Source organism: Rattus rattus, chromosome 14, assembly GCF_011064425.1.
Source record: "Rattus rattus isolate New Zealand chromosome 14, Rrattus_CSIRO_v1, whole genome shotgun sequence".
NCBI classification, from domain to species: domain Eukaryota; kingdom Metazoa; phylum Chordata; class Mammalia; order Rodentia; family Muridae; genus Rattus; species Rattus rattus.
The window spans coordinates 7,269,437-7,295,171 of record NC_046167.1 but is presented as its reverse complement, the minus strand read 5'-3'; the positions used below and the strand labels follow the sequence as shown (position 1 = coordinate 7,295,171).

General features: G+C 38.0%; 1 protein-coding gene across 1 annotated transcript in view; it reads left to right on the top strand.

Moving 5' to 3' along the window:
- The window catches only part of Plxdc2 (plexin domain containing 2), a 186,248-nt gene that overhangs the window by 50,659 nt on the left and 109,854 nt on the right, over positions 1–25,735 (top strand). The window contains exon 4 of the mRNA XM_032885180.1: positions 9,601–9,670. Within this exon, the coding sequence (XP_032741071.1) occupies positions 9,601–9,670 (70 nt within the window). The remainder of the gene's footprint in view (positions 1–9,600; positions 9,671–25,735) is intronic.

Genomic DNA, 25,735 nt, shown 5'->3' with positions numbered 1-25,735 from the left:
ATACATTTCCATTGTCTTTAATGACTATTGCTTTTATAGGTGAATGTATTTCTGGAACTGCTCATATAAGAGAAAGATAATACTAAGAAGTGTTAAAAATATACTAAATGTTAGTTTAAAGATTCAATTTTTGCATATGTAAGAAATAGAAGCACCTTATCTCTCATTATAGGGAAAATAATAAAACAACAGACTTGGCTGTGCAGGACATTTTCTGGGAGGACCAGTCCCCAGTGCTTTTCACACCATGTTTTAGGGAGTACACATATGCCCTGGTCCCACCCACTATGCCATCAGGGCCCTGTATGCTACTTTCTTAGTCAAATCATTTTGACTTGAGAAAGATGCTTTCTGTTACTTTGGAGTTTCTGATTTATTTTGCTTTGTCTTGTCATTGTGAATATGTTTGCTGTCTGGTCTTATTTCTTCCTATATTTTGGAATAAATTAAGGAAAATGGAAATTGAAAATAAGTAATGCAGGATTTGGACATGTTATTTGGTCTCAGTCCAAATAACTTAATTTCCACACTTAATTTCTATTTTATTGTTTAGCAAACATCTAGAAATATCTACTTGGGCTCCAGGTGACCCATAGATAGCAAGTCCCTACTAGACACAATGAAAATATTATATCTGAAAAGATATGGAGGCTTCATAATGTTTAGTCTTCAAAGTGATAACTAGCTACTGAAGGATAAAAACACTAGGGTAAACAAAAGACAGTTGTCAGGAGAGAGTTTTGAGTCAAGCAGTTTTCTTTGAAATGATAGGCCCATTACATTCTACTGGGTACAGGTTATGAAATCTTTGAAAATTCAGTGTTATGTTCAGACTCTTAAAATGCTCACACTTCTGAGAGGTCCCATCTAGCTTTCTCCTCATCCAATAAAACTGCCTTGAATAGAATAACATGATAATTATGTATATTTGTTCAATGTTCTTAAGTAATTGAGATACCTTGGTGTAATTTTACTCATTGTACATTATCATCTATCATCTTGCTCTCACGCAGGCATTATATAAGACTTAATTTACAGTTCTTCCTCACATCTGTTACCCTTTTCATGACATTTTTTAAGTTTTCTTTTGTGAGGTTGAAATGTCTCATGGTTGCATACAGATGTCTTCTCCTAGTGAGAATTCGATGTGATTAGATTAAAACAGAGACAGAAGGAACAACCATTCAGAGCCTGCCCCACATGTGGCCCATACATATACAGCCACCCAATTAGATAAGATGGATGAAGAAAGGAATGCAGGCCGACAGGAACCAGATGTAGACTCTCTCCTGAAAGACACAGCCAGAATACAGCAAATACATAGGCGAATGCCAGCAGCAAACCACTGAACTGAGAACGGGACCCCTGTTGAAGGAATCAGAGAAAGGACTGAAAGAGATTGAAGGGGCTCGAGACCCCATATGAACAACAATGCCAACCAACCAGAGCTTCCAGGGACTAAGCCACTACCCATAGACTATACATGGACTGACCCTGGACTCTGACCTCATAGGTAGCAATGAAGAGCCTAGTAAGAGCACCAGTGGAAGGGGAAGCCCTGTCCTGCAAGACTGAACCCCCAGTGAATGAGATTGTTGGGGGGAGGGCTGTAGTTGAGGGAGGATGAGGAGAGGAACACTCATATAGAAGGGGAACTGGAGGGATTAGGGGGATGTTGGCCCGGAAACAGGGAAAGGGAATAACATTCGAAATGTAAATAAGAAATACTCAAGTTAATTAAAAAAAAAAGAAGTTTTTTGTTCTGTTTGTGTCCTATCAGGAGGTACATTAACATGGTTACGGTTGTTACATTGGAATCTTCATCCCCCAAAGCAGCAAAACTGAAGAGTGTAAGCAGTAAGATACAATCGGGTCTTGATGATGCTGACTCCCGATAGAGGCTGATGATGTAATCTCAGGCTGAGGTAGTTAGGAGAATAGGTATGCTCTAACGGTAAGTTTTCCCCACCCTTTGCTGTTTCTCCTCGATGCTCTTTACCTCTGTGCCTTCTGCATTGAGATGATTCAAGAAGTCTCCTACCAGACACAGAAGCTTGACCTGAGATTAAGCAGTCTCTAGTTCTGTGATGATAAATCTCCATTATTTGAACTTACATAGACTCAAGGGTGTTTCCTTCAATGTCAATATCAATTCCCAATGAAGGTGCCTCCTGTGGTTTTCTTTCCTCACTGCAAAATTACTGTGATTCTTTTTGTAAATAGTGAGTATTTTGCTTATTATCACAATTTTAACTATTAAGTTTCACATTCATCCTTGTTAACTACAGAAATAAATACACATATCATGTCTGGCATATTGACTGTTAATCTCATTATCCAAACACCTGTAAAGATAGTACCTATGGCTGTTTCAAAGCAGCCAAATTAGAGCATTGTGATATTACACAGAAATATTAACTGCCTTCCTGACATCAGTTCTACTACAAAACAACTGTCCTTAATTAGTTTAATTCTCTCTTTTAAAAGCAATTGATAATATATGCAAATATTTAGGGAATGCACAATAATAATTTTCTGCAGTTTATCAGGAACTAAATGAGAAAAACTATGTTTAGAAAACTAATTTAAATGAACTATTGATATGCTGGAGATATTCATAAACACAATTTATTGTTAACCATATGGCTCTATGCTTATAGAAATTTTGGCACCATTAAGTCATTTGATCCTTCTAATCGCCTTTTCAAGGAGAACCTTGACATTAAGGCTAAATGCTTATGAAGTCATAAAGTGATGTGCTGGCTAGTTTTTGTCAACTTGATACAAGTTAGAATTATCTGAAAAAGGGAACATCAACTGGGAAAATGCCTCATATGATCTGCCTATGGGTCATTTTCTAAATTAGTGACCAATAGGGGAAGAACCAGCCTTTTGTGGGCGGTGCCATCCTTGTGTTGCTGGTCCACAGTTCCTTGAGAAAACAAGTCGAGCAAGACTTGAGGAGCAAGTCAGTAAGTAGTACCTGTACGAGGTGTCTGTATCAACTTCTGCAATAGGTTCCTGCCCTTCTAAGTTCCTATCCTCACTTTCCTCAGTGATGGCCTGCAATGTGGAAATGTAATCCAGATGATGTATGTTCTCACTGATTTGCTCTTACTCAAGGTGTTTCAGCAACAGAAACCCTGGCTAAGACAGCCACTCACCCAACAAAGATGGTGTGTGATCCCAAGAGTCTCTGATTAGAAAATCCTGCTAGAAACTAGAAAAAGATGAAACAAAATTTAAAAATAAAGTCTCACTGAATCAAATGTAAAAGACATGCTTTATGATTAGGCAGGGAGTGATTCATAGACATAATTTCTTGTTGCTACAATTTTTGACTGTGCTCAGGATTCCCTTAGTCTTTCAGTTACAGAAGTGTTTCCTGACCCTTTTGGGTTATTTTTAAATAATGATTATTGCATAGTTAATGGATGCGTTACTAATTAGTGACAGCAAACATTCTTAGAGCTAACAGAAATGACCTTTCTTCCCTTGTTCCTCAGCTGAGTTGGTGTCCCTGTGACTTAACCCTCTTTCAGCTAGAAGTATACATGTTCACCACGTTCCTTACCTCCTGTTTTCAGGCCCTGTAGAGGGACTTATGTATTACTCTATATTATTGTACGTACTGTAGTCTCCTTTTCCTGCATTCCAGGCATTGATATCCTTTTGAATTAGGATATATTCACTGTACAATGGTGGTTGTTAAAATTTTATCCATTTATTTCATATGTATGCCAGCTTTGTCTGTATGTGAGTCTGTATACCATGTGCATACCTATTGTCCAGTGCAGCCTACATGTGTTAGATGGCCTCAGACTGGAGTTATAGATGGTTGTAAGTCACCATATGTGTGCACTGGAAGGATATCAAGTGCTCGTAACTGCTGAGCCATCTCTTCAGCCCTAAATAATGAGTTCCATTCATGTACATAATGTGTTTTAGACTGTATTTATTCCCCTGTATTACGCACAGATGCCACCCTTCCTCCTTGGGTCCTGTTGTTGCTTTTTTTCTCTTATTGCCCTTTATACATTCACATTTTCTTTAAGACTCCACAATTGAAGGATAATTCATGGTATCTGCCTTACTGAGTCCAGCTTTTTGCTTACATGTTGATCTCCTGCATGAAATGTGATTCAATTCTTCTTAACAGCTCAATAGTCCTTCATTATGTATGGCTTTACCCTTCTTTGTTCATTTATTCACTGAGAGCTACTCAGACTGATTCTCTAAGTTGGTTCACAAGAATAGTGCCACGATATACATGGGCATACAGAAAGCTTTGTAGTTTGTTACCTTTAGATTCTGCTGGGTATATACCCAGGAGTTAGATACAGCTAGACCCTATCTCTCTTTTTCTACCACATCTTTACTAACATTTTTATTAATCATTATAATTGTTTACATTTCAAATAACGTCCCCCTTCCAGGTTACCCCTCTACAACACCCTCACCCCATCCTACCTCTCCCCTGTTCCCTTTGCCTCTATGAGGGTGTTCCTCCATCCACTCCTCCCTCACCCCTCTAGCATGCCCCTATGCTGGGGCATCAATCTTCGCTTCCCTCCAATTGATGTCAGATAAGGCGATCCTCTGCTACATATGTATCTGGAGCCCTGACTCCCTCCACGTATACACTTTGGTTGGTGGGTTAGTCCCTGGGATCAGTGAGTTGATATTGTTTTTCTTATGGGGTTGCAAAACCCTTCAATTCCTTCAGTTCCTCCCGTAGTTCTTCCATTGGGGTTCCTGGGCTCAGTCTGATGGTTGGCTGTGAGCATCCACCTCTGTATTTCTCAGGCTCTGGAAGAGCCTCTCAGGAGACAGCTATATCAGGCTCCTGTCAGCAAGCACTTCTTGGCATCAGCAGTAGTGTTGGGGTTTATTGTCTGTAGATGGGATGGATCCGTAGGTGGGGCATTCTCTGGATGCTCTTTAGTCTCTGTTCCACTTTCTTTTTGTTGTTCCAGAGATGTGTGGGTGCCCCATCCCTCAATTGACAGTCATGCCTATCTACTGGAGGTGGTCTCATTGGGTTGTATCTCCCCTTTGTTGGATATTTTGGCTAATTGTGTTTCTTGACTATAGCCATTTTGACTGGGGTGAATGAAATGGAGTATCATGAGACTTAGTCGCATTTCTCTAAAACATTGGGTGTGTTTATCTTATACATTTAATAGGTATTTACATTCTTTATATGTAAAGTATCTTTTTGGCTAGTTTTGTCATTCATTGGTTTGATTATTTGCTCTCTTGATTTTTGATGTTTTGACATCATTATACCTTCTGGATAGCAGTTATCAGCAGGATGAATATCTGCCAGAGGTTTTCTTCTATTATTGTAGGCCAACTTTTCCTCACTGTGGTCATCTTGTCATTGATTCTTAGTGTTGGGCAGCCCTCTATGCCAGTTTTATATTATTATTATTATTATTATTATTATTATTATTATTGGTGGTGGTGGTGGTGGTAGTAGTAGTAGTAGTAGTAGTAGTAGTATATTATTAGTAGTATTGTGTTTGGGTCAATGAACGTTCCATTCGTAAAGATAATTGCCTTTTAAGAAATGGTTCTCAAATGTTTTCCTCTAGTAGTTTCATTTTCGGTCTTACCTAAAGGTCTTTGTGAAGAACTTACAGTATTTCCTGTTTAAAGACTCAATTTTGGTTCCCTGAATTGGGGCTTAAATGGCACTTCTTTGTGATACTCTGCTTACATATGGTTCTATTGTGTATCTTTCTGTAATCTTCTCCTCCTCACTGAGGGGACTCTGGGAAACTTACTTATCGTCTTACCTGGGTCCTAGATTTATTGCCTGTTATATATAAGGTGACGAATGAAGGATGAAAACATGAAAAAATAAAGCTTCCCTTTATCCTTGTCTGACACCTCTTTTATAGATCATTCTGTGGGGGGAAATAATAATCTAATTAGTTAAGGGTAATTATGTTGAATGTATAATCATTTGACTCAAAGGTACTTAATGAAATTCTAATGCTTAACAATTTATATTGCTACCTTTCTACATCAGTCATTTAGGTAGGAAACTAATGATTTTCTTAATTTCACCTTTACATTTTTACTATCACTTTGGTTTTAATACCTCAGTAGTGAACATCATTGCCTTTATAGTGGATCAAAGCCTAGGGGCATAGTCTTCACTTCCTGCTTGAGCCATACCTAACCACTCTCCCTCTGAGAAGCTTTCACTCTGAAATGGTTGTAAAACAAGACTATGTAAAGGCGTTCAGTTTATGAATGTAGATATTGAAACAGACATGTGAGTTATTCTGGGGAGAAGACATACATGTGCTAAGGAACGTTGGAAGATCTCTGAAATCTTCTCCTTCGTGGTCCCTGTTGGTTCTTTATGCACAACTAATGGGAAGCTCACTCTTTCTGACATTTGAGTAACTTCCTAGCCCAAGTAGCACCTCTTCTTTGTTTTCTTATTGTGTTTTGTTTGCTTAAGAATCTTCTTCATCATTATATCTGGTATGGCTAAAGTAGGGGCATGCCTCAGAGTAGAGCAATGCTTGACAAACTACAGAAACCATGACTAATCCTATGACTGTTCTTGTATGGAGTTAAAGGACAAGAGTATTGACTTTAAGAACTAGAAGCTACAGTTTATGACTCGCATGAGAAGGACAATGTTGACGTAATTGTCCATCACAGGTTCAAGTTAGGGCTGGGCCTTAAAACTGAATCTTAGTGGTTTTCATTCATTTTTTGGAACAAAAGACTGTAATGAATTTTGGAACAAGGCAACAAATTGATGATAGACAGTAGCATTCAAAAGGAAGAGGAAGCAAGGCATCTGTGAGGAGAATGGTATCCATGGAGGGGCGGGACCATCGGAAATGAGTGAAGAGGGATGGGTGCGTTCAACAGCCTTTCAGATGCTCGGTCCTGCTAGGTGCACTGTGCATTGCTATTATATAGGGTAGAGGATGTCATGGTCCTAGGTAGATAAATTATGTATTTTAAGAGGGAGCAGTTCAACCACAGTGTGACACTTGAAGACGGAATCGTTATTTTCTATCAACGCCTCTTTCATTCTCTTTAGCTTATGTGTTGTCCATTTATCTTGTTCTAACTCAAGAATAGTTAACTACCTGAAGTGGCTTAGAAACCATACCACATAATTCTCATTAACCCTGGTGAAAACTGGGTTTGTTAGTAACGAATACTTGAAGAAAACTGTTAGTGCGGATGGGAATACATTGGAATGGAGGGCTTCTGTCTACTCTGATAATTCCCTTCACTGGACTGTTTTTGACATCTTTCAGACAGGGCAGTTTGGTATTGTTACTTTGATTTTGCTGTTACCAATGGCCACTCATTCCAAGTGGCACAATGGAAACGTTTTGATTTTTCTGGTAGCATAAAATAAACCCGATGTAAAACTTTTCTGAGGAAGATGTGGCTTTTTTGAAAAAGGAAAGAAAAGCTAATTGAAAGTCAATGTAGATTCTGAATTATTACCTCTGTGCCAAAAAAGTCATTAGAAATCTCTGAAGGATATGAAAAGGCAATCATTTGCAAAATTGCAGAGAGCTAAACTCCAATAGGTGTCTTCTTCTGTGGTTTAATCTGTAGATTCAGAGAAGTAAACTGTGTAGATGGCGGGATTTTTAACATAATGTCATTTACTATAGGAAGGCTGTGCAGGCTTTGGCCAGACTGGTTACCTTTCCTTTGAATGCATGTGTGTGTGTGTGTGTGTGTGTGTGTGTGTGTGTGTGTGTGTGTGTACATAGATAGATAGATAGATAGATAGATAGATAGATAGATAGATAGACAGATGGATAGATGATAGATAGATAGATGCATAGATAGATAGATAGATGGATAGATAGATGGATAGATGATGGATAGATGATAGATGGATAGATGCATAGATAGATGGATGGATGGATAGATAGATAGATGGAAAGATAGATAAATAGATAGATAGATAGATAGATAGATAGATAGATGGGATAGATAGATAGATGCAGATAGATAGATGATAGATAGATAGATAGATAGATAGATAGATAGATAGATAGATAGATAGATGATAGATAGATAGAGATAGATAGATAGATAGATGGATAGAGATAGATAGATAGATGATAGATAGATAGATAGAGATAGATAGATAGATGGATAGATGATAGATAGATAGATAGATAGATGACATATAGAAGGTTGATAACAGATACATGAATAGATATATTGACATAGATAGATAAACAGAGATACAGACATACATTGATTTAGATTAATGGTAGATAGATTAATGACAGACAATAGATTGATAGGAGAGAAATATAGATAGATGATAGATAGATAGATAGATAGGAACAGAAACACAAAGAGACAGAGACAAAAATTATTGATTTATTTCAGGCTTTGTCTTTTATATGCATTATATGTAATATGTTTCTTGTTTCTTGCCTTGTAATGTTTTAAGCATACAAAATCTACTTTTTTCCTTTGTAGTTTACTACTTTTATATACGATAGTGTTAAAATACATACATGCTATCTCTTTTTTAATTTTTTTCTTTTATATGATTTTTTTATTTACATTTCAAATGCTGTCCCCTTTTCTTGTTCCCCACCCCTCTATCCCATTCCTCCTCCTCCTGCTTCTATGAGGGTGCTCCCCTACCCACCCACCCACTCCCTCTGACCTCCTGCCCTGACATTCCCCTAACTGGGATATTGAGCCTTGACAGGACCAAGGCCTCTCCTCCCATTGATGCCGGACAAGGCCATCCTCTGCTACATCTGTGGCTGGAGGCGTGGGTCCTTCCATATATACTCTTTGGAAGGTGGTTTATCTTATTTCTTAGATATTTAATAAAAATTGTTTTAGGCTTTGTTTAAGAATGCAAAGTGTAAGACTTTTGAATTTTCTACCCGAGTCTCTCCAATTTACCCTATACCCAATCAAAGTAGCTCTGAGGTTACTTCTATTCATCCTGTAAGTTACTGCTTTTAAATGCAAATGCTATGTCTGGATACCTCACTACAATAAACAAACATGAAGATGTCCTTGGTTCTCCAACTCTAGCTCCATGACTTCATCTTCTGTCAACCACTTTTATTATAGGATGCATAAAAATAATAATAAGCAATGCAGTAGTGGTATAAAGAGCCTTATCATTGATCTCCATTCACTTAATCTCATCATTTAGCACATTCTACTGTTTTCTATTCAACTGGTAAAAATGACAAAACTATTCCCCCAAAAGCATATGCATTAAGTGATAGAAATATATTGGTAAATGATGAAATAACAGTAATAAGGAATGCAAGAAGAAATTGAATTGGTTTATAATTTAAATTTGCAGAGACTCTTCGTAAATCAGAAAAAAAGTCAATAGCCCATAACTTAACCTTATCTTTTTTCATATGCTTGAGATAGTAAATTGCCAAAAAGCTATTCTTTAGTAGCACCCAACACTTAGTTTTTAAGGTTAACACCAATACCAATTGGGTAAAAGACAAACATCATTTAGCTTTAATTGAAAAGCTCTCTATTTTACATTTACCATTCTGCACTGTATTGATCTCTCTCTTTTGATGTTGTTCCTTGCAGAGAGTGAATCTGTCCTTCGATTTTCCATTTTATGGTCATTTTCTAAATGAAGTCACTGTGGCAACTGGGGGTAAGTCTTCTTCTGTGTAGTTACCTAGAAATACCTACAATTTCATTACAGATATTATATTAATTTTTCTCACTTTTAAGATAAATGAAATTTATTGTGAAAGTCATTGTTTTACAACACAAGTGCATGCATGGGGCTGAATAAAATACACAGACATATCGAGAATAAATTTTAGCAAAAATGATAAAGAATAATTAAAAACTTCTGGTAAAACCCATCCCTTGATTTTTTTTCCCTTCTTGGTAATATGTTTGGTAAGACGTATGTGAAATGGAAAAGCATGAAATAGGTATAGCATTAAAAGGTGCAAAAGAGTGTTGTTGGCTTATTTAAATTTTTCTTTTAGCATATGTGTTACTATTCATGCATATACACACTACAGCAACATGTTCTTTACATTAAATAATTTTATTTTTTATTTAATGTCCCATGTAAACAGACAAATCTGAGGGTCTTAAACACTGACATTCAGATTGTCTTTTCAAAAGTTTGCTTTCCTCTGTAAACGTAAAGGTCTAGTGTTGAGTCTAGTACTCGCTGAAGAAGGAGTGAGTCAAGTTTCACAATGCATTGTAAATATTAAAGATGTATTCATCATGATGGACTGATTAAATACATGAGACTGTCTCTGTCACCCATAGATGGTGGAGAAGAGTAGAAAAATTAATGAAAATAAACAGAAGTAATAGAACTGTAAAGATTTAAAAAAGTGAAATTCCATGTTCATACAGCAGTGGCATAATGAAATGACTTGAACTTCTGGACTTCAAGTGCCAGGAACTTGGGACTATTTATTCTCTAGATCCCTTGATTGTCTCTGGAATGGCATAAAAACGGACTGGTCTGTTCTGAAATTTTAATATGTTATAAACTTGGAAGTTAAACAGAAATCAAGGGAAAAAGATTTCCAATCATCAATATCAACATGGAAACGATTTTGCACACCTATGTTGAGCTAAGGTAAATTATGCTACTTCTGCCTTAGCCATCGTCAGTTCAGAGGGAAATGAAAGTGGGGAAATGTGGAGTTGCTTAGATCTTTGGGAATTTATGGGATTTCCAGGGTTGCTAAGCTTATGCATTTATGGGAATCATTCTATGAATCTCAATGGAGAAATTGTTCAAGATGTATCTTTGAGAGTTTTGCATTTTTCGTGGCTTTTACGAGGAAGAAAGAATATAACTGGGAGGGCTGCAATGGTGAGTGATACCCAAAGGAGAAAATGGACAGGACATTTTTGAAATAGCAAAATATTTAGATTTGAGTGAAATTAACAAATGTTTATAAATAAAACGCGGATCAGGAAAGCAAATTGGGTCAGTTTTACATCATCTCTTTGAATCATCAATCCTGAATTATATATGTGACAAACTTTAACAGGGTGGATGTAGATGTTTGTGTAATTGCTCACAGTACAGACACACTGTGTGCAGTGTGTATAATTGCTTGCAAGAGTATTGTGGTTACCTATGGGAGAACCCTGAAGGATTTGATGGTTCAAACTAAGGTTGGGGGAGTCAAATGGGACAACTACAGAGACAAATGTGAGATGATTTAGTTAAAAACAAAAGGACTCCAGCATGGTGATGCTGAATTTTTGTGTGGCAGAAGAGTAGATTATACTTAAGTAAGGTATACATAGAATGTGCTTTGGAGTTCACCATGCATGCACTGTTAGAGAGAATCAGCCGTTTAATTGATTTCATGGAAAGATGAAAGTGAAGGTTAAACCCTTTGAACCATGAATGTCATCATGTTGTCACCCGTTAAGAATCCAGAAACATGGTGACTGTATAATAGAAATGTTAGGTATGTTTTCTAGTACAACATATTTACCATAACTCAGAGTGTTTCCTATAATAGTAACTTTTATTCACCCGATGTAATTGCCATCTCAGAGGCTGACAGATTAAGAAGCTCACCCTTTTTAGCTCTTTCTGAACTCTGGCTGGCTGATTCAGCTCAGCCGTGCTGGCTCAAACTCCTCTCCAAGCTGACTGATTCGATCTGACTTTGCTCTGCTTCTCGCTGAGTTACTCTCTCTTTGGCCTCAAACTAACTCTGGCAGTCTGTTCTGATCTTCTGTCCTTCTCATTCGCTAGCTTGTTCTGTCTTCACCTGCCACCCACCTCTGTAAAACTGTGCAGGTAAAACTGCCACCTCTCTTGTTCTCTGCATGGCTTTTATAAGTGGCCTCTCTTCCCTGTCTGTTCTTGTGAGAGTCAGACATATCCTACCTCTGACTCAGTCTGTCAGATCTTTCTCTGATTCATCACTTTATCAACCCCTCACCTATATGTCACTTTCAAACATGGCTGCTTCCTTCTACAAACTAACCTTACCCACATGGTGTGGGATTAAAGGTGTACTAAGCCAGAGTCTGGATTCCAGCTAGAAGGAGTACACTGTCACTCCAGCTAGGTCACTCACTGTAAAAGAATATAGAGTCTTGTCTCAAGAAAACTTAAAAACTCACATCAGTGATTAAGCTGCTATAATTTTAGATCTTCCTTAATGGAGAGGACAGCAACCAATGCCAGAAGATGGCTATATTATATTCAGTGCTTCAAATTACCATTTCGTAAAAATTTCTCAATTGAATAAATGTATCTTCAGTGATACCTGTGCACTTTGTAAAATCATTTAGAGGCCCTCTTTGTGTACTTAAACTGTAACAGCAAGGATAATATATAAATCTCTGCTCATTGTTTAAATAAAACTTGAATGAGAGGCCCCGCCATAATAATTTGGTTGTAACCCATATCACACAGAAAACAGACTCCCATGAAATGTTTTCAAATGAAAACACTGAGCTTGAATTCACTTCTACTACTTGTTCACTCAATCAGTTCTGACCCAGATCCTGTAATAGGCACAGGAGAGGAAGATCCACGTTGCACCATGCAGGATACACTATGGTTCCTGGCTGAGATTATTCTGTCATCTAAGGCAAAGAAAGGGACGTGATATGAATAAACAATGACAGCAGGCTAAGCAGAGGGAACTTATTAAGAAAGGAGATAATTTATGTTGTTCCATGCATTAACAAATTTGTGAAAGAATGAGCATTTAGTACGGACCTAAAAGTAGATCGAATTTGATTAGGTAAAGAAGTGAGGAAAAATAGTGAGGAAAGAATAGCCCAGAAAAAGGAGTGCTGAGATAAATCACAGTCTGAGGCCTGTATTTTATTTATTTGCAATATATATGATAAAATTATATTTTATATATCAATAAAATAATCTTATATATTGATATATTAGCAATAATATAGTAATTATAATAATCTTGAGTTAGTCTCAGATCTCAGTCTTAAATTTTGTGTATGGGGTACATGGATGTACACATGCATGCGTGAACACTTTCCACATGTGTGGAGGGGGATCAAAGAAGGGGTATATTGTCTTTTCACTATGTTAGTCTCTGGGACTTAATTCTGGTCATCAGACATGGCAAAAAGCATATTACTTACAGAGCCATCTTGCTAGCTCATGGTGACAGAGTTTCAGTTTTTTGGTAGATATGTTTCCTGGTGATCTTGGATAGGTGCAATCGAGAGGAGAAAGACCAGTGCAAGACCTAGCATTTGAATGGTTTAATCATTGTGGTTGGAAAAGGTTCCAGCCATAAAGCTCCATGAAAATGAAGGGGAGAAAAGCTATGAGTCTGGAGGTCTGACCAGCAGACTGTGGATGATGAGATGTTACAATCCAGAACGCCAGCAAGTCCTAGTGTCACCACTCATCTTAACTGGGCCACTCACCATGAAGGGGGTTGAGAGAACGAGAAGGTGCAAGCCAAACTGAAAGTGCAGATTTGAAGCCATTACCACAAGATGAGGGCCTGGGATGTTTAAGCAGGGACATCAGCTTCCATTGTATTGACTGTCGTTTATCCTTGATTGTGTCCCTGAATTCGGCTGGATCCTGTTTCTATATCCAGTGTAGGAAAACAAAAAGCAAACAAACAAAAAAGCAAAGTCGAATGTTTTCATAGTGAATACAAGCTGTGCAAACAAACAAAGCAATTGCTTTGAACTACACTTCCTTTCTCATTATCCCACTTATTTGCTTTTTCCCATGCCTTCTTAACCACTCTCTACACAGGCACATCTACACAGGCATCATGTGCACGCACACACATACAGACACACACACACACACACACACACACACACACACACACACACTTTAAGTCGAAGATCTAAGATTAATTCCAAGATTGTTACCCATGTCTCTGTTAAGAGCAATTAAAATCAGAAACTAATTTTAAAATACAGACAAATACATAATTCATTATGGCAAATCTTTGTTATGGTCATGTATATATGTATGTGCCATTATGAATAAACTTCATTTCTACTTTAAAGTTTAAATTTAAACTGAACACCAGGCCTATCGTTATAACTGGAAAATGCAGTCTTCAGTTATTAAACATTTTAATATTCAAAAGCTTCCATCATCCATACAAATAATGCAGAAAAGTGAATTTAAAATACCATCTTATTTTCTGGTTCACTGACAGCAATATCTGAAAGCTTTTATTCATTTTTCTATTTAAAATATAATTTAGTATGCAAGTATTTCAACTATCTCGACGTCAATCCTCTGTGCGGCTCATCATCAAGAACACGTTCATTAATGGCTCAGCTACGTCCTCTCCCTTGCATCTCACAGCTTATTTTCTCTCATAGGCCTACCTTTATGTACTCTATGGCTACTCTTCTGGTATTTCACATGTTCCCTGTTTAGATTGTTAATTTCTGCGGCCCGTAGTAGCAATGGAAGAGCATTTTAACCAAAGTCTACCATGGTTCTGTGTGATTGTGAAGAATGTGGTATAAAACATGAGTGATAAGAGTGAACGAGAGGTGGCCCGATTCAGATACAAAATAAACGACCATGTGTCAGTGCAGATGGCATTGTGAGCATGGACTTAATGGTCTAAAAAGATAAAATATAGTGAAGTGTTTGCCCTGTTTTTTTTACATACATTTCTAATTGCATGTTTCATTTTGAAAACTGTTTAAAAATTGAACATTTATTTCATCAGTTGCTATATAATTATTATTAAACATAAAGCTACTATTAGATAATAATTTGTGATATCTGAAAATTAATATGTAAACATTAAAACATTCCGGAAAAATGGGAAACGCAAATCCCCTTCTCTTTCTTCACAGACTATGCATGCTCCTGTCAATCAAACCACAATCTTACTTTTTGAGTTATGGAATATTAAATTCAAATGATTATTTTTCTAGGCCAGGCTAATTATCACTTATGTGTGCTTTAGGTCCTCCATAAGATATATTAAAAACAAAAGTATTATCTGATGTCTTCATTGGGTTTTTAGGAAGTGTATTACTAAGTTTTCTATCATTTTCTCTTCTTGTCTTCAAATACTAATATTTTAATTTTAGCTCCAATGAATAGTACATGTTTTTTCAGGACACTTGATTAATAGCAGAGATAAAGGCTTTTGGTGGAGAGAGGGAATTAGTTATTTTCATGATGATTTATAAGCACTGACTCATCTTGCTTCGGTCAAAACCTAAAGAAAAAGGTAGTGAAGAACAGTGGCATTATTAGTTCCTTTAAAATGATTTTTAATAGAGAGCAGAGATCACAAGCTTCCAGTAATCTGTACAATAACAGGATACAGTAAAGGCACAAATGTGGAGCAGAAACAAATTTATTCCATTCAGGGCACCAATTTAAAGTAACAAGCTTAAGACTCAAGGATGTTCAGGAAGAAAGGCAAGCAGGCCTCTGTCCTATATTCTCGCTCCGAGCGAGTCTCTGAGATATACCTGCAAACGTCCAAAGTCTCATTTTTCCAGTCCTCTTGGGTAATCTGCTCTTTACCTAAACCGTCTAGTGTCAGTGGCGTCATCAACAGATTCAACAGTCCCAGGTTTCTTTTCCCTGCAGCGGTGGGAATCACCTACTGCTGATTACCGTTGTGTCTGCTCTGCACATGTGTGTTTCATTAGCTCTGGCTCTCTGAAGTAGGATACAGTACTGACTTTAGAGCAGTGAAAGATTTGGAGAGTGATACCCCCTGGAGCTAGACCTAAGTCAGTAGGATAAGAAGCAAGAAATCTGCCGAAGGCAGGGATATGGGTAGAATGACCGTGGGTACACACACACACACACACACACACACACACACACACACACACACACACACACACACACACACAAATGAGAGGGATTTTGAGCCCATGGTGGACAAGTCATGAATGGGAGTAGGCTGAGTGGCGATCACCTGAGGTGTATCCTTGGATAGAAAGCGGAGTAGCCATGCTCAGTTTCATCCATTTTGGAAGCAACCTCAGAAGAAACTGCCTGTCTCCAGAATTTAAATGTACTTAGGAACTTCATCCCTGGAAAGCACTTCTTTGCTCTGTGACCTAGGCTTTATGAGAAACACCAGCAGCCGTATTCTCTTGCATTCTCTATCTGTAAGGCAGCAATAAGTCTGTTAAATAATTCTATCACACAAATGCCTACAAAGCCAGTTACAAAGGAAGTCTTTTTAATCAGTAAAGTACTCTACATGACACTGGTCAATGCTGGAAAATAAAGGGCGTTTTAACCGTAAAAGGTTGATAGATCCTGACCACTTCCATAGTGAATTAGAACGAATAAACTCAAAACCTATCCCAGCCAGAGAGAATCTTCCTTTTATTGAGGAATTCAGTCTGGCACCATGGTTAATAAGAGAGACCTTTGACGTACAGGTCCACAGGCAAGAAAGTTGTGTCTACATAGTTCTTAGTGAATGAACTCCACGCTCTAGTTCAGTTTCCTTAACTGTAAAAGAAGACAGTACAGTCACAGGCTTAGAACAATATTTGTAAAGAGCACTGTTCCTGATAGACATTTCATAGAAAACACAATGTAAATAGTATAGAGTATTACTGAATTTTCCCATGTAGTCTTATCATCTTTAATAATGCTTCTCTATAAGCTTTTACTAACATGCCATTTTTTATTAGCTTCCCCTCTAGGAATTTAGCTAATGCACATGCCTAACTTTTAAAGGCTGACTTTAAATGGTCGTACCCATTCACAACAGGGAGAACTGTGTTTATGTGGCTGGTTCAGGATGTCCATTCTACTGGACGCATGTGTCATACCCAAGCGCAGATCAAGATTACTTCCAATGACTTCCTGTGAATAAATTATGCCACACTAAGATTCTGTGTAGAAAAAAATTTTAAATCGGCAATTTTATATTCTCTGTCAGTAGAATCTTCAATTGTTAACTCTGATGTCAGTGTGTAACAAAAATTAATGTACAGATTGTTATATATAGATACATATATATACACATATATATACATACACATATATATGTATATATATATATACACACACACACACACACACACACACACACACACACACACACACACACACACACACCTTCCTGGTTCTTGTGTTGTCCTTTGTTCTGTGAAGGAAAGTTCCTAGGGAAAGGACCAGTGCTGTTAAACATTCTACATGGTTGCTTGACAGGACAACTGCAGTGTTCTGCATTACATCTGATCTGGGGCTAACCTTGACTCTAAGTAGTCATTCGTTGTCCATAACTGTGTGTGAATTAACATCCTGTGGCTTTAATGCAAATCATTTTAAAGAACATGAAAAGCCCCTAGATCTCAGCAGCCCAAGGTGAGAGTGCCATGGGGTCCAACCTCAGGCGTATGGTACGAGGTTCCTCAATTTGCTGTAACTGCTCCTTAGCGTTTCTTCCAATGTTTTTGAAAATTCTCTTGATTTATGACTTCCTTTGTTCTATAACTGCCAATTTTATGAAACGGTTACCATATAAAAACACAGTACTTGGGTTAGAAATATTTTCATTGCAGTGGTCATTCTTCTTTTCCACCAGATATTTCCACCTTATATTTCTTTTAAGGTGAAAATTATGCATTTGCTTTAAAGTTTCTATTTAACTACAAAGCTGTATTTTTCTAAAACAAATATGGAAATTGACAATAAACCCATTACACAGTATTTAGTTCCATTTTCTGTTACTGAAAACCTTTGGTTTCTGTTATGATGCCAAATTGAACAAAAATCTTGTGATGAGAGAATTTAGACTATGACAAGAACTTTTCAGAGACATCATCAGTCCCAGCCAGCTAAGATAAAACTGTGAATACGGGATTGGCTCTACCTTGGATAACTGCAAGATGCCTTTATGAGATTTGATTAATTGTGTTCTTCACAGTGTGACCCAAAACTTATGGAAGACTGAAACCTCAATGCGAAACTGGGAATCACAGTACGTGGTGAGGATTTGACTTCAAGTCACAAGATAGATTTCTTTATCTGCCTATTATTCCAGTACTAGCTGCCTTTTTTAAATGACTTTTCTAACATCACAGAAAACTATTCGATATAGTGTAAATGTTGCTTAAAATTCAACTCATTTCAATTTTGAAAGTCCTAGAACTCAGGCATATAAAAAGTAATAGGCCTAATAACTGTGCTCGCTAACACTAATGGGATCATTGTGATGGCCTCCCAGTACTTTGCTGATCTGCTTTGCCTGAGGGCTACAGAAATATTTTGAGTTAAACTAGTAGGAGAGTTGAAATGTAAGTTTCTACTGAAGGCAAAAATGATGGAAGAAAATGTCTTGTAATTGGTGTCTTGGGACAAAAACCTAGACAAGAGTTTGTGTCTTTTCACAATGTCAGAATTTATTGAATAACAATAAATTCACCATTTGTGCTGGTTTCACTGGGAGAAATCTGTCAGGTATCCCCACTTCACATACTAGCCCTGGCGTAAGAAAAGTGGCTTATTCTATTCTAACCTTAAGTGTTGGCATTAACTCTAAGAACATGTTACACATCAACAGTAAATGGACATCCCTCTCCATTTTGCTGTGTGTGTGTGTGTGTGTGTGTGTGTGTGTGATTGTGTATGTACAGTGCATATGTGTATATGATCATGTGAGTAATTGTGTATTACTGTGTGTCTGTGTCTCTGTGTGTATGATGACACATAATGTGAGTGTATGACTGTGTGTGTGTAGTAGCAGTAGTAGTAGTAGTAGTAGTAGTAGTAGTAGTAGTAGTAGTAGTAGTAGTAGTAAGATAACAGAAATGCAGATAGGCTCTATAGGGAGATAACTGACCTGTGGAAGCTGGAAAGTTACCACAGTTACTAGCTATGGATCTGACTGTAGAGTCAGGACTAAACAGTACAGTTGTGCCATCCCCAGAAGTTAAAGGGCAGGATCAGATTCAGACAAATAACGGGCAGAAGAATGTGTGGCAGATTGCACTGGGTAATCAGGCAGGGGGGACTGAAGCCTCTGAGACACCAAGCATGTTCTCTGCCTGTCAGTCTCTTTATGCACATAACAGCTGATCAAATGACAGGACTGTGGGGACATTACCACTGCATTACAAGGTGTCCAACAGTTTATGGGTACAGGAAGAAGGTTACAACCTCTTTCTTATTTTCTGTGTCCAAACAAATATTCACCTTCTTGTACCCTCTTTTTTTTTTATACAATTTTATGTCCCTGTAGTCACACCGCAAGAAGTGTATGGGGTCACATTCTTTCTACTCCAAGGAATAAGTTCTTTATTAGCACATGTCTAGGCAGAGTACCACGGATAGAGCACCATTTATATGTTCACTCAGGTGCACCATCCTCTAGCATCAAACTGGATTCAAAGCTGCTTTAGGATCAAGTGTGTCTGGGCAGAGCACAGCATGAAAAATGTGAAGTAATGTAATGTATGGAGCGGCGTGGTTTCCACACACTATGGAGTGACTAGGGAGCAGCCTGGGTTCAGTAGATGTTGTATTATCGATTTCTTCATCTGTGTGCAGGAATAAGCGTTTCCTTTCTCCAATCAACATAGGAGGCTAGTTAAATTTTCCCTTTACCTAACTTCCACAGGATTTGAAGGTATTATTTAAACTAGCAGGATTTGTTATTAACATATATTTAAATGCTTTAATCGGAATATTAACAGAGGGCTATTTTATAATCATGAAGCTGAGAAAAATTTTTTAGGTAAGCTAAGATTCCAAAATCATTTTAAAAAGTTGAAAAATTGCTTTAAAGGGTACATTTTTTCTGAAATATTTGTATTTGCTAAATCTTTTTAATATTTATTTTGAGAATTTTACATATGTGTATTCTATGTACATCAGTTATCCCATATTCTCCTTCCTTTGGCCTTAGTAGCTCTCCCATTCTTCTTCAAATTCATGGCCTCTTACTCATCATTCTTAGATATGTGTATTTATATATATATAAGTATATAAGTATCAATGCGTATAAACAGGGAGCCATTAGTTCCTTTAGTGTTGTTCCTATATTTCAAGACTGATTCCCCATCTTACCAACCATTTATTCTCATTCTCTCTCTCTCTCTCTCTCTCTCTCTCTCTCTCTCTCTCTATATATATATATATATATATATATATATAGATATAGATATAGATAGATAGATATAGATAGATAGATAGATAGATAGATAGATAGATAGATAGATATCATGAACTCTTGACCCATGCAGCTATTAGATGACATGAAATCATTTTGTATATATTTAGGAAAATACAGAATTTTGCTTAGATATATATGCAGAGAAGGATTTATAAATGGCACTCTGTTAATTAATTTTACCATTTTCTGTCACCAAATATAAATATATCTCCACAACTTAGAGTACAAAAGAAACCAAGGAGGCAGGAGAGTAGGTTTTAGGGTAGTATGCCACATGGATCCTAGGAGAAAAATAGAACCTTACATAATAAAGAGGGAAATGTACACAAATTACCTAAGTAAATAATCTGTGATTTCTGCTTATAAAAATGTATTCAGTAGATTTTTTAAGCAATATACATTTGAATGATATAAATAAGGATACATTGCAGAGGTTGGGGATTTAGCTCAGTCGTAGAGCACTTGCCTAACAAGCACAAGACCCTGGGTTCGGTCCCCGGCCCCAAAAAAAAAAAAAAAAAAGATACATTGCAACAATATGAAAAGTACCTGAGTACCTGTCACTAAGGCTATTCAAGTCAAACACATTATTATATCACCATTGAACAGTGCAGCTGTTAGATGGGATGAAATCATTGTGTATATTTAGGAAAATACAGAAGAATGGTGTGTGTATGTGTTTGTGTGTGTGTGTGTGTGTGTGTGTGTGTGTGTGTGTGTGTGTGTGTGTGTAGTGAGGCATTAATGAACGCCATTCTGTTAATTAATGTTACCATTCATTGTCACCAAATACTTGCCAGAGCTTAACAGAAGAAATGCCTATTTTGGATCATGTTCTTAGAATGCCCAGTAAATGATTGCTTGGCCCCTGAGTTTGGAGAGCACATCGTGGAAACATGAGTTTATGGTAGAAGAGATTGTGCCTCTTCAGCCGAGAGCAAGGAAGTTACTACAGGCAAATTATGAGTTCCAAAGTCAGTCATGACCTCCTTCATGCAGAAATGATCCCATCATCTGTGATGTTTTCCAGAGTCAGCCAAAACAGTGCCACCTGGGGACCGAGTAATTAAACTCAGGATGGGGTACATCCCATATTCAAAATGCACTGGCATCTTACAACATGGAACTCACATATATATAATGCATGTAAAGTCCCCTGTGCTAGATGGAACTTTTACGGAATTATTAAAAGTCCTAATAAAGGAAGCAGAAGGATGCTTTCCAATTCATGCTTCATAGGTGTGCCATCACCATCAGCAGAAGATATCTCCATTAAATTAACATGCATTCCTATGCTACCAGTCACTATTCAGGTAGAAGGATGGAAACTAAATTAAAATTAAACCCCATCTGGAGAGGTTTTCACTTGGATGTACAGGTAACTTAGGGCAGAGTCCAAGCTCTAGACAGAAAGAGGTCTTGGACCAAAGAGATTCTTCAGCTTATGACAGTTTCTTGGTCCTGAGTATTTGGTCTTTGGTTGGGCACTAAGGAGCAATATTCAGCTTCTGAAAAGCAGAACCTGGCACGAAGCCTTGTAGCAGGGCAGTGACAGGCGAGGCAGTGACAGGCGAAGGTCTCCCATCATGCAGAGGTATTGTCAATAACTGATGTTCTCTTCAGAAGTTGGATCTTGGCCTTCCTAGTGATGGTTCACAGCCAAGATAAAAATGCAGGAAAGAAAGAATAACATTCAAACTAACAGAGTCTCCACACAGGACAGCTATATGAGACAGCAGATGCCTATTAGCTGTCTTCAATAAATAACTGTTGGACAGAAGGAAGCTGGCTTTACACACTGGCCATGATTACCTCTGCATTCCACATCCTTAAGGATGTACAAGATGAAGCATTTCAGGACCATTTCCATACAGTGCCAAAGAAATCAATCACAAGAAAGGAGTTGAACTACTACAAGTAAGAATTCTAAATTTTCTTATGACTTGTCTTGTTATATGGAAAATGTTTCTGGTCACATTCAGAAGCATCCATTTTTAACTCTTCAGAAATCACAGGTGGTTTCCTATAGAGAGAACCACAGTGGTTTTCCAAGCACCTTGACTCGGAGGCTTTACTCAGTTGTTCTAAAAGGAGCAGCTACCATTCCATTCAGACTATCTCCTCCAATCTTATTTTTATCGACTGAACAGCAACTGTGTTTTCCAACATTTCCAGCTTAGCTAGGGGCTGGCACAGAGCTGATACATGCTGGAATAAAGAACAAACTCTGCCTGACCTCTGCCAGGGCTGCCTCTTTTAAATATGCCTGTCTGGGCCCCCTACCAATGGCTGCTGGAGAGTTTCCATGGAGTAGAGACAAGGGGTCAAGTCATCTGGTTAGCAGGTGGGGTACAGAAGGGTGAACTCAGAAAATATTTGAGCAGACCCATTTTTTTTCCAGTCAGCAGACTGTGACTGTGGGGATGCTACTTCATTTCAATAAAAGAGCCGTGCTTCTGCTGTTTCCCATTTAAAAATGTGTAAGCTTTACACTTTTAGCTCAGGCTTGGAGCTTTATTTGAGAAGAAAGCTGTGTGAAGAAGGGGGATAAATGTCCCCTGAGAGCCACCTCACAATTATGTCACTCCTCATTTAGACTCCAGCAGGAGGACCCAGTCATGTAGTCACAACATCTCCCTGGGTGAGTCTCATGTTTTCTGTGGGTGCCTAAGGGGACAAAACATACTCTCAGAAATAGAGGGGTTTTCTGTGGTGTCTGCTCAGTGAAGACTGTGTTGGGGTTTTTCTTTTTTTCAGTTTTTTATCAGCTATTTTATTGACATTTCCAATGTTATCTCCCTTCCTGGTTTCCCCTCTGCAAACCCCCTATCCTATACCCGCCTCCTACTCTGTCTATGAAGGTGTTCCCCCACCCACCCTCAGAGGAAGCAATTAGATTTTCCAAATAGATTCGACCCCAGCTGCCTACAGTGTATGGGAGGAAACAGTTGCTACCCATCCTCCACACAGGCCACCGTCATTCTTACAGTTTGCTGCCAGGTCAATATGTAGACCACATAGCACAATTCTTAGAAAGTCCAGGGTCACCTCTGTCTGGTGTCATCCTTCCCGGAGGTTTCCCTGGAGGTCTATACTTCTTTCATGGTTTTGTGCTCTGACAATATTTAAATATAGCTAGTGTCTGGTGTGTCTTTCACGGATTTTATCTTTACCTGAACTCCCAACTCCGAGATGTTTGTGAAAGTTTCTCTCTCTCTCTTTATCTCTGTCTATGTCTTGTTTCTGTCTTTCTTGTCATGCTCATTTCTTTAAGAAATAAACCCACTTTACAGATGGTGGGGGTGTTACCCACAATTACAAAGTAACTTTTGTGGCTTCTTTAATTAAACATTGTAATTATGATCTATCTGCATTCAATAAAAATGGGTAAAGACGAGACTTTAGAATGTGTGTTTTATTGACAAGTCTACATGTGTACACAGTATGTTATGACCATCTTGAATATTATCTCTGGCCCTTCGCACTATGGCTGACCTAATTCTTCCCAGTTAGTGCCTTTCTCACTTTCATGTCGTTTGGTGTGTGACTCATTGACTGAGTTTAGTTAGGATTTTTTCATGAGCATGAGTAAGGGCTGCTCACTTAAGAGATGATCACTCCATAAAGAAGATGCCTCCTCCTCTCCTGGCCGTCACTTAGCAGTTGTTTAAGACAACACGGTCCACAACTGCATTGTCTGAGTTTCCTGTTCCTTCATAATTGAATGTAGCAGTTTCTCAAACCATGGTAACTCTAGTATTTCTGGGAAGTGCTGGGGACATTGGTTGAAGTAACTTAACTATACCACTAAAATCACTTAAGGTTAAAGCACTCTGTATTGAGCCTCACAATTCACAAACTTAAGGTAAAATTTAAAAAATAAAGTATAAATTTGTCACTTATAAAGACCTCCTATCATCCACTAACATGATACAGGCAAAAATAAGAACAAAACGATAATTGAAAGTATCATGAGGAAAAATTTTATTTCGCTGTTTTAGGTTGCTCTCTGTGATAGTCACGAACAATTTTGCAGATGGGAATCCACCCGACCTCCCTGAGTGTCCAGTCTAAGCAGGTTACTCACACCTAGAATTTTACCTAGGCATCACATTTGAACATTTACCACCATCTCCACATTTGGCCTGTTGAGGAAACCTCTTGCGTCTACTTGGGTAGACATTGCTGAGGAACTCTGAGTGACTCAGAGGGTATTTGGCTGGTTCAGTAATGTATTTTAATTAAAAAGTTTTCCATGTAGCAAAGTAGTACTCATCCTTGTCATTCCATTCACCTTGGTGAGAAAAATCACCCCAAGCCGGTAAACATCGATTCTGTGTGGTGTGGTGTTTGTTGAGCTGCTCTGTGAGAGTAGAGTCACCCGCAGCTTCCCACCCCAAGTGCTTTTCCTTCCTTCTTCAGTAGATGCAGGTTAAATATTTAAGCCTGAGCATTTCGGCATTCCGAGGCTCTACCCCTGATGAACAGCCGCTTGCTAGCAATGAAGAAGCAATTTCTTAACCTAATGAAGTAGATAATTTAAAAACAGGGGCAATATATTTGCAGTTGGTTTTCAAGGAAAAATAAGTTGGCATTTCTGTGATTGGATTGTGGTTTCCCTGTCCCAGGGTTAATTTCATTAGAATCTTTCCAGTAATGGTTTTCCTACTACTCCTGATATAACCTTGAACCTTCTGAGTACATCCACGGAGGTGCTCTGCTCAGCGCGTGTGAACTTACCTCTTGCTGTCTTAGCTTCAATACAGTGCAGCTCATATTTGCCAGCACAGAATGGTAGAAATGGACGGTATAAATTCTATAGGAAAGGCTCTCCAAATCATTATGCATGTCTTCTGAATCAAAATTACTTAAGTAGCAGTGAATCAGAGTAGAGATTCAAATACTTCCCTGATGGGAGACTCAGTGGCCTGGAGGTGACTCAAATCTACTTTCCCTCTGCTTCTAACAAGAGGTCCCTGCTGTGTGGACTCAGAATTGCTCCTAAAGCTGCAGATTCTCAGCCAATGCTTATTTTACATAGCTGCAATGCAGGGGACAAATGTTTCCAAACTGCATTAAATTATTTTCACTTGCCCCAAAGGCAAATGAAAATTTGTAGCTTGTCATTTAAAAGAAAGCTGAATGGTGAAGAAGAATTTTCAAAAAGCACAGACTGTCAGTATTTCAGTGACCAGCTGTTGACTCCAGGGTTGCTCTGATCGAACTCAAAAGTCTTTGACTTACAAGGACAATGCTGAACACTCGATTAAACAAACCAAAGCATGTGATCTCTGTCTCCAAGGGAAGAGGGACTGAGTTGTAAACAGAGGATCTCAAAAGCCCTTATATTTCTTATCTGGCAAGCCACAAAACCTCCTGGCTACAGAAGTGAGCTATAGAGAGTAAAGCTTGGTTCCCATCTTACTTCTGCTTGTCCCAGCTTTGGGTTTCCTCTGCTTGAATCTTCTTATCTGTAATCTGGGTGTGCCCAAGCATTTACTTTATAACCTATTGTGAAGATTAAATAATATTTAGGACATTTGTTGAACAATGTTTATTTAGCAAATGCAAAA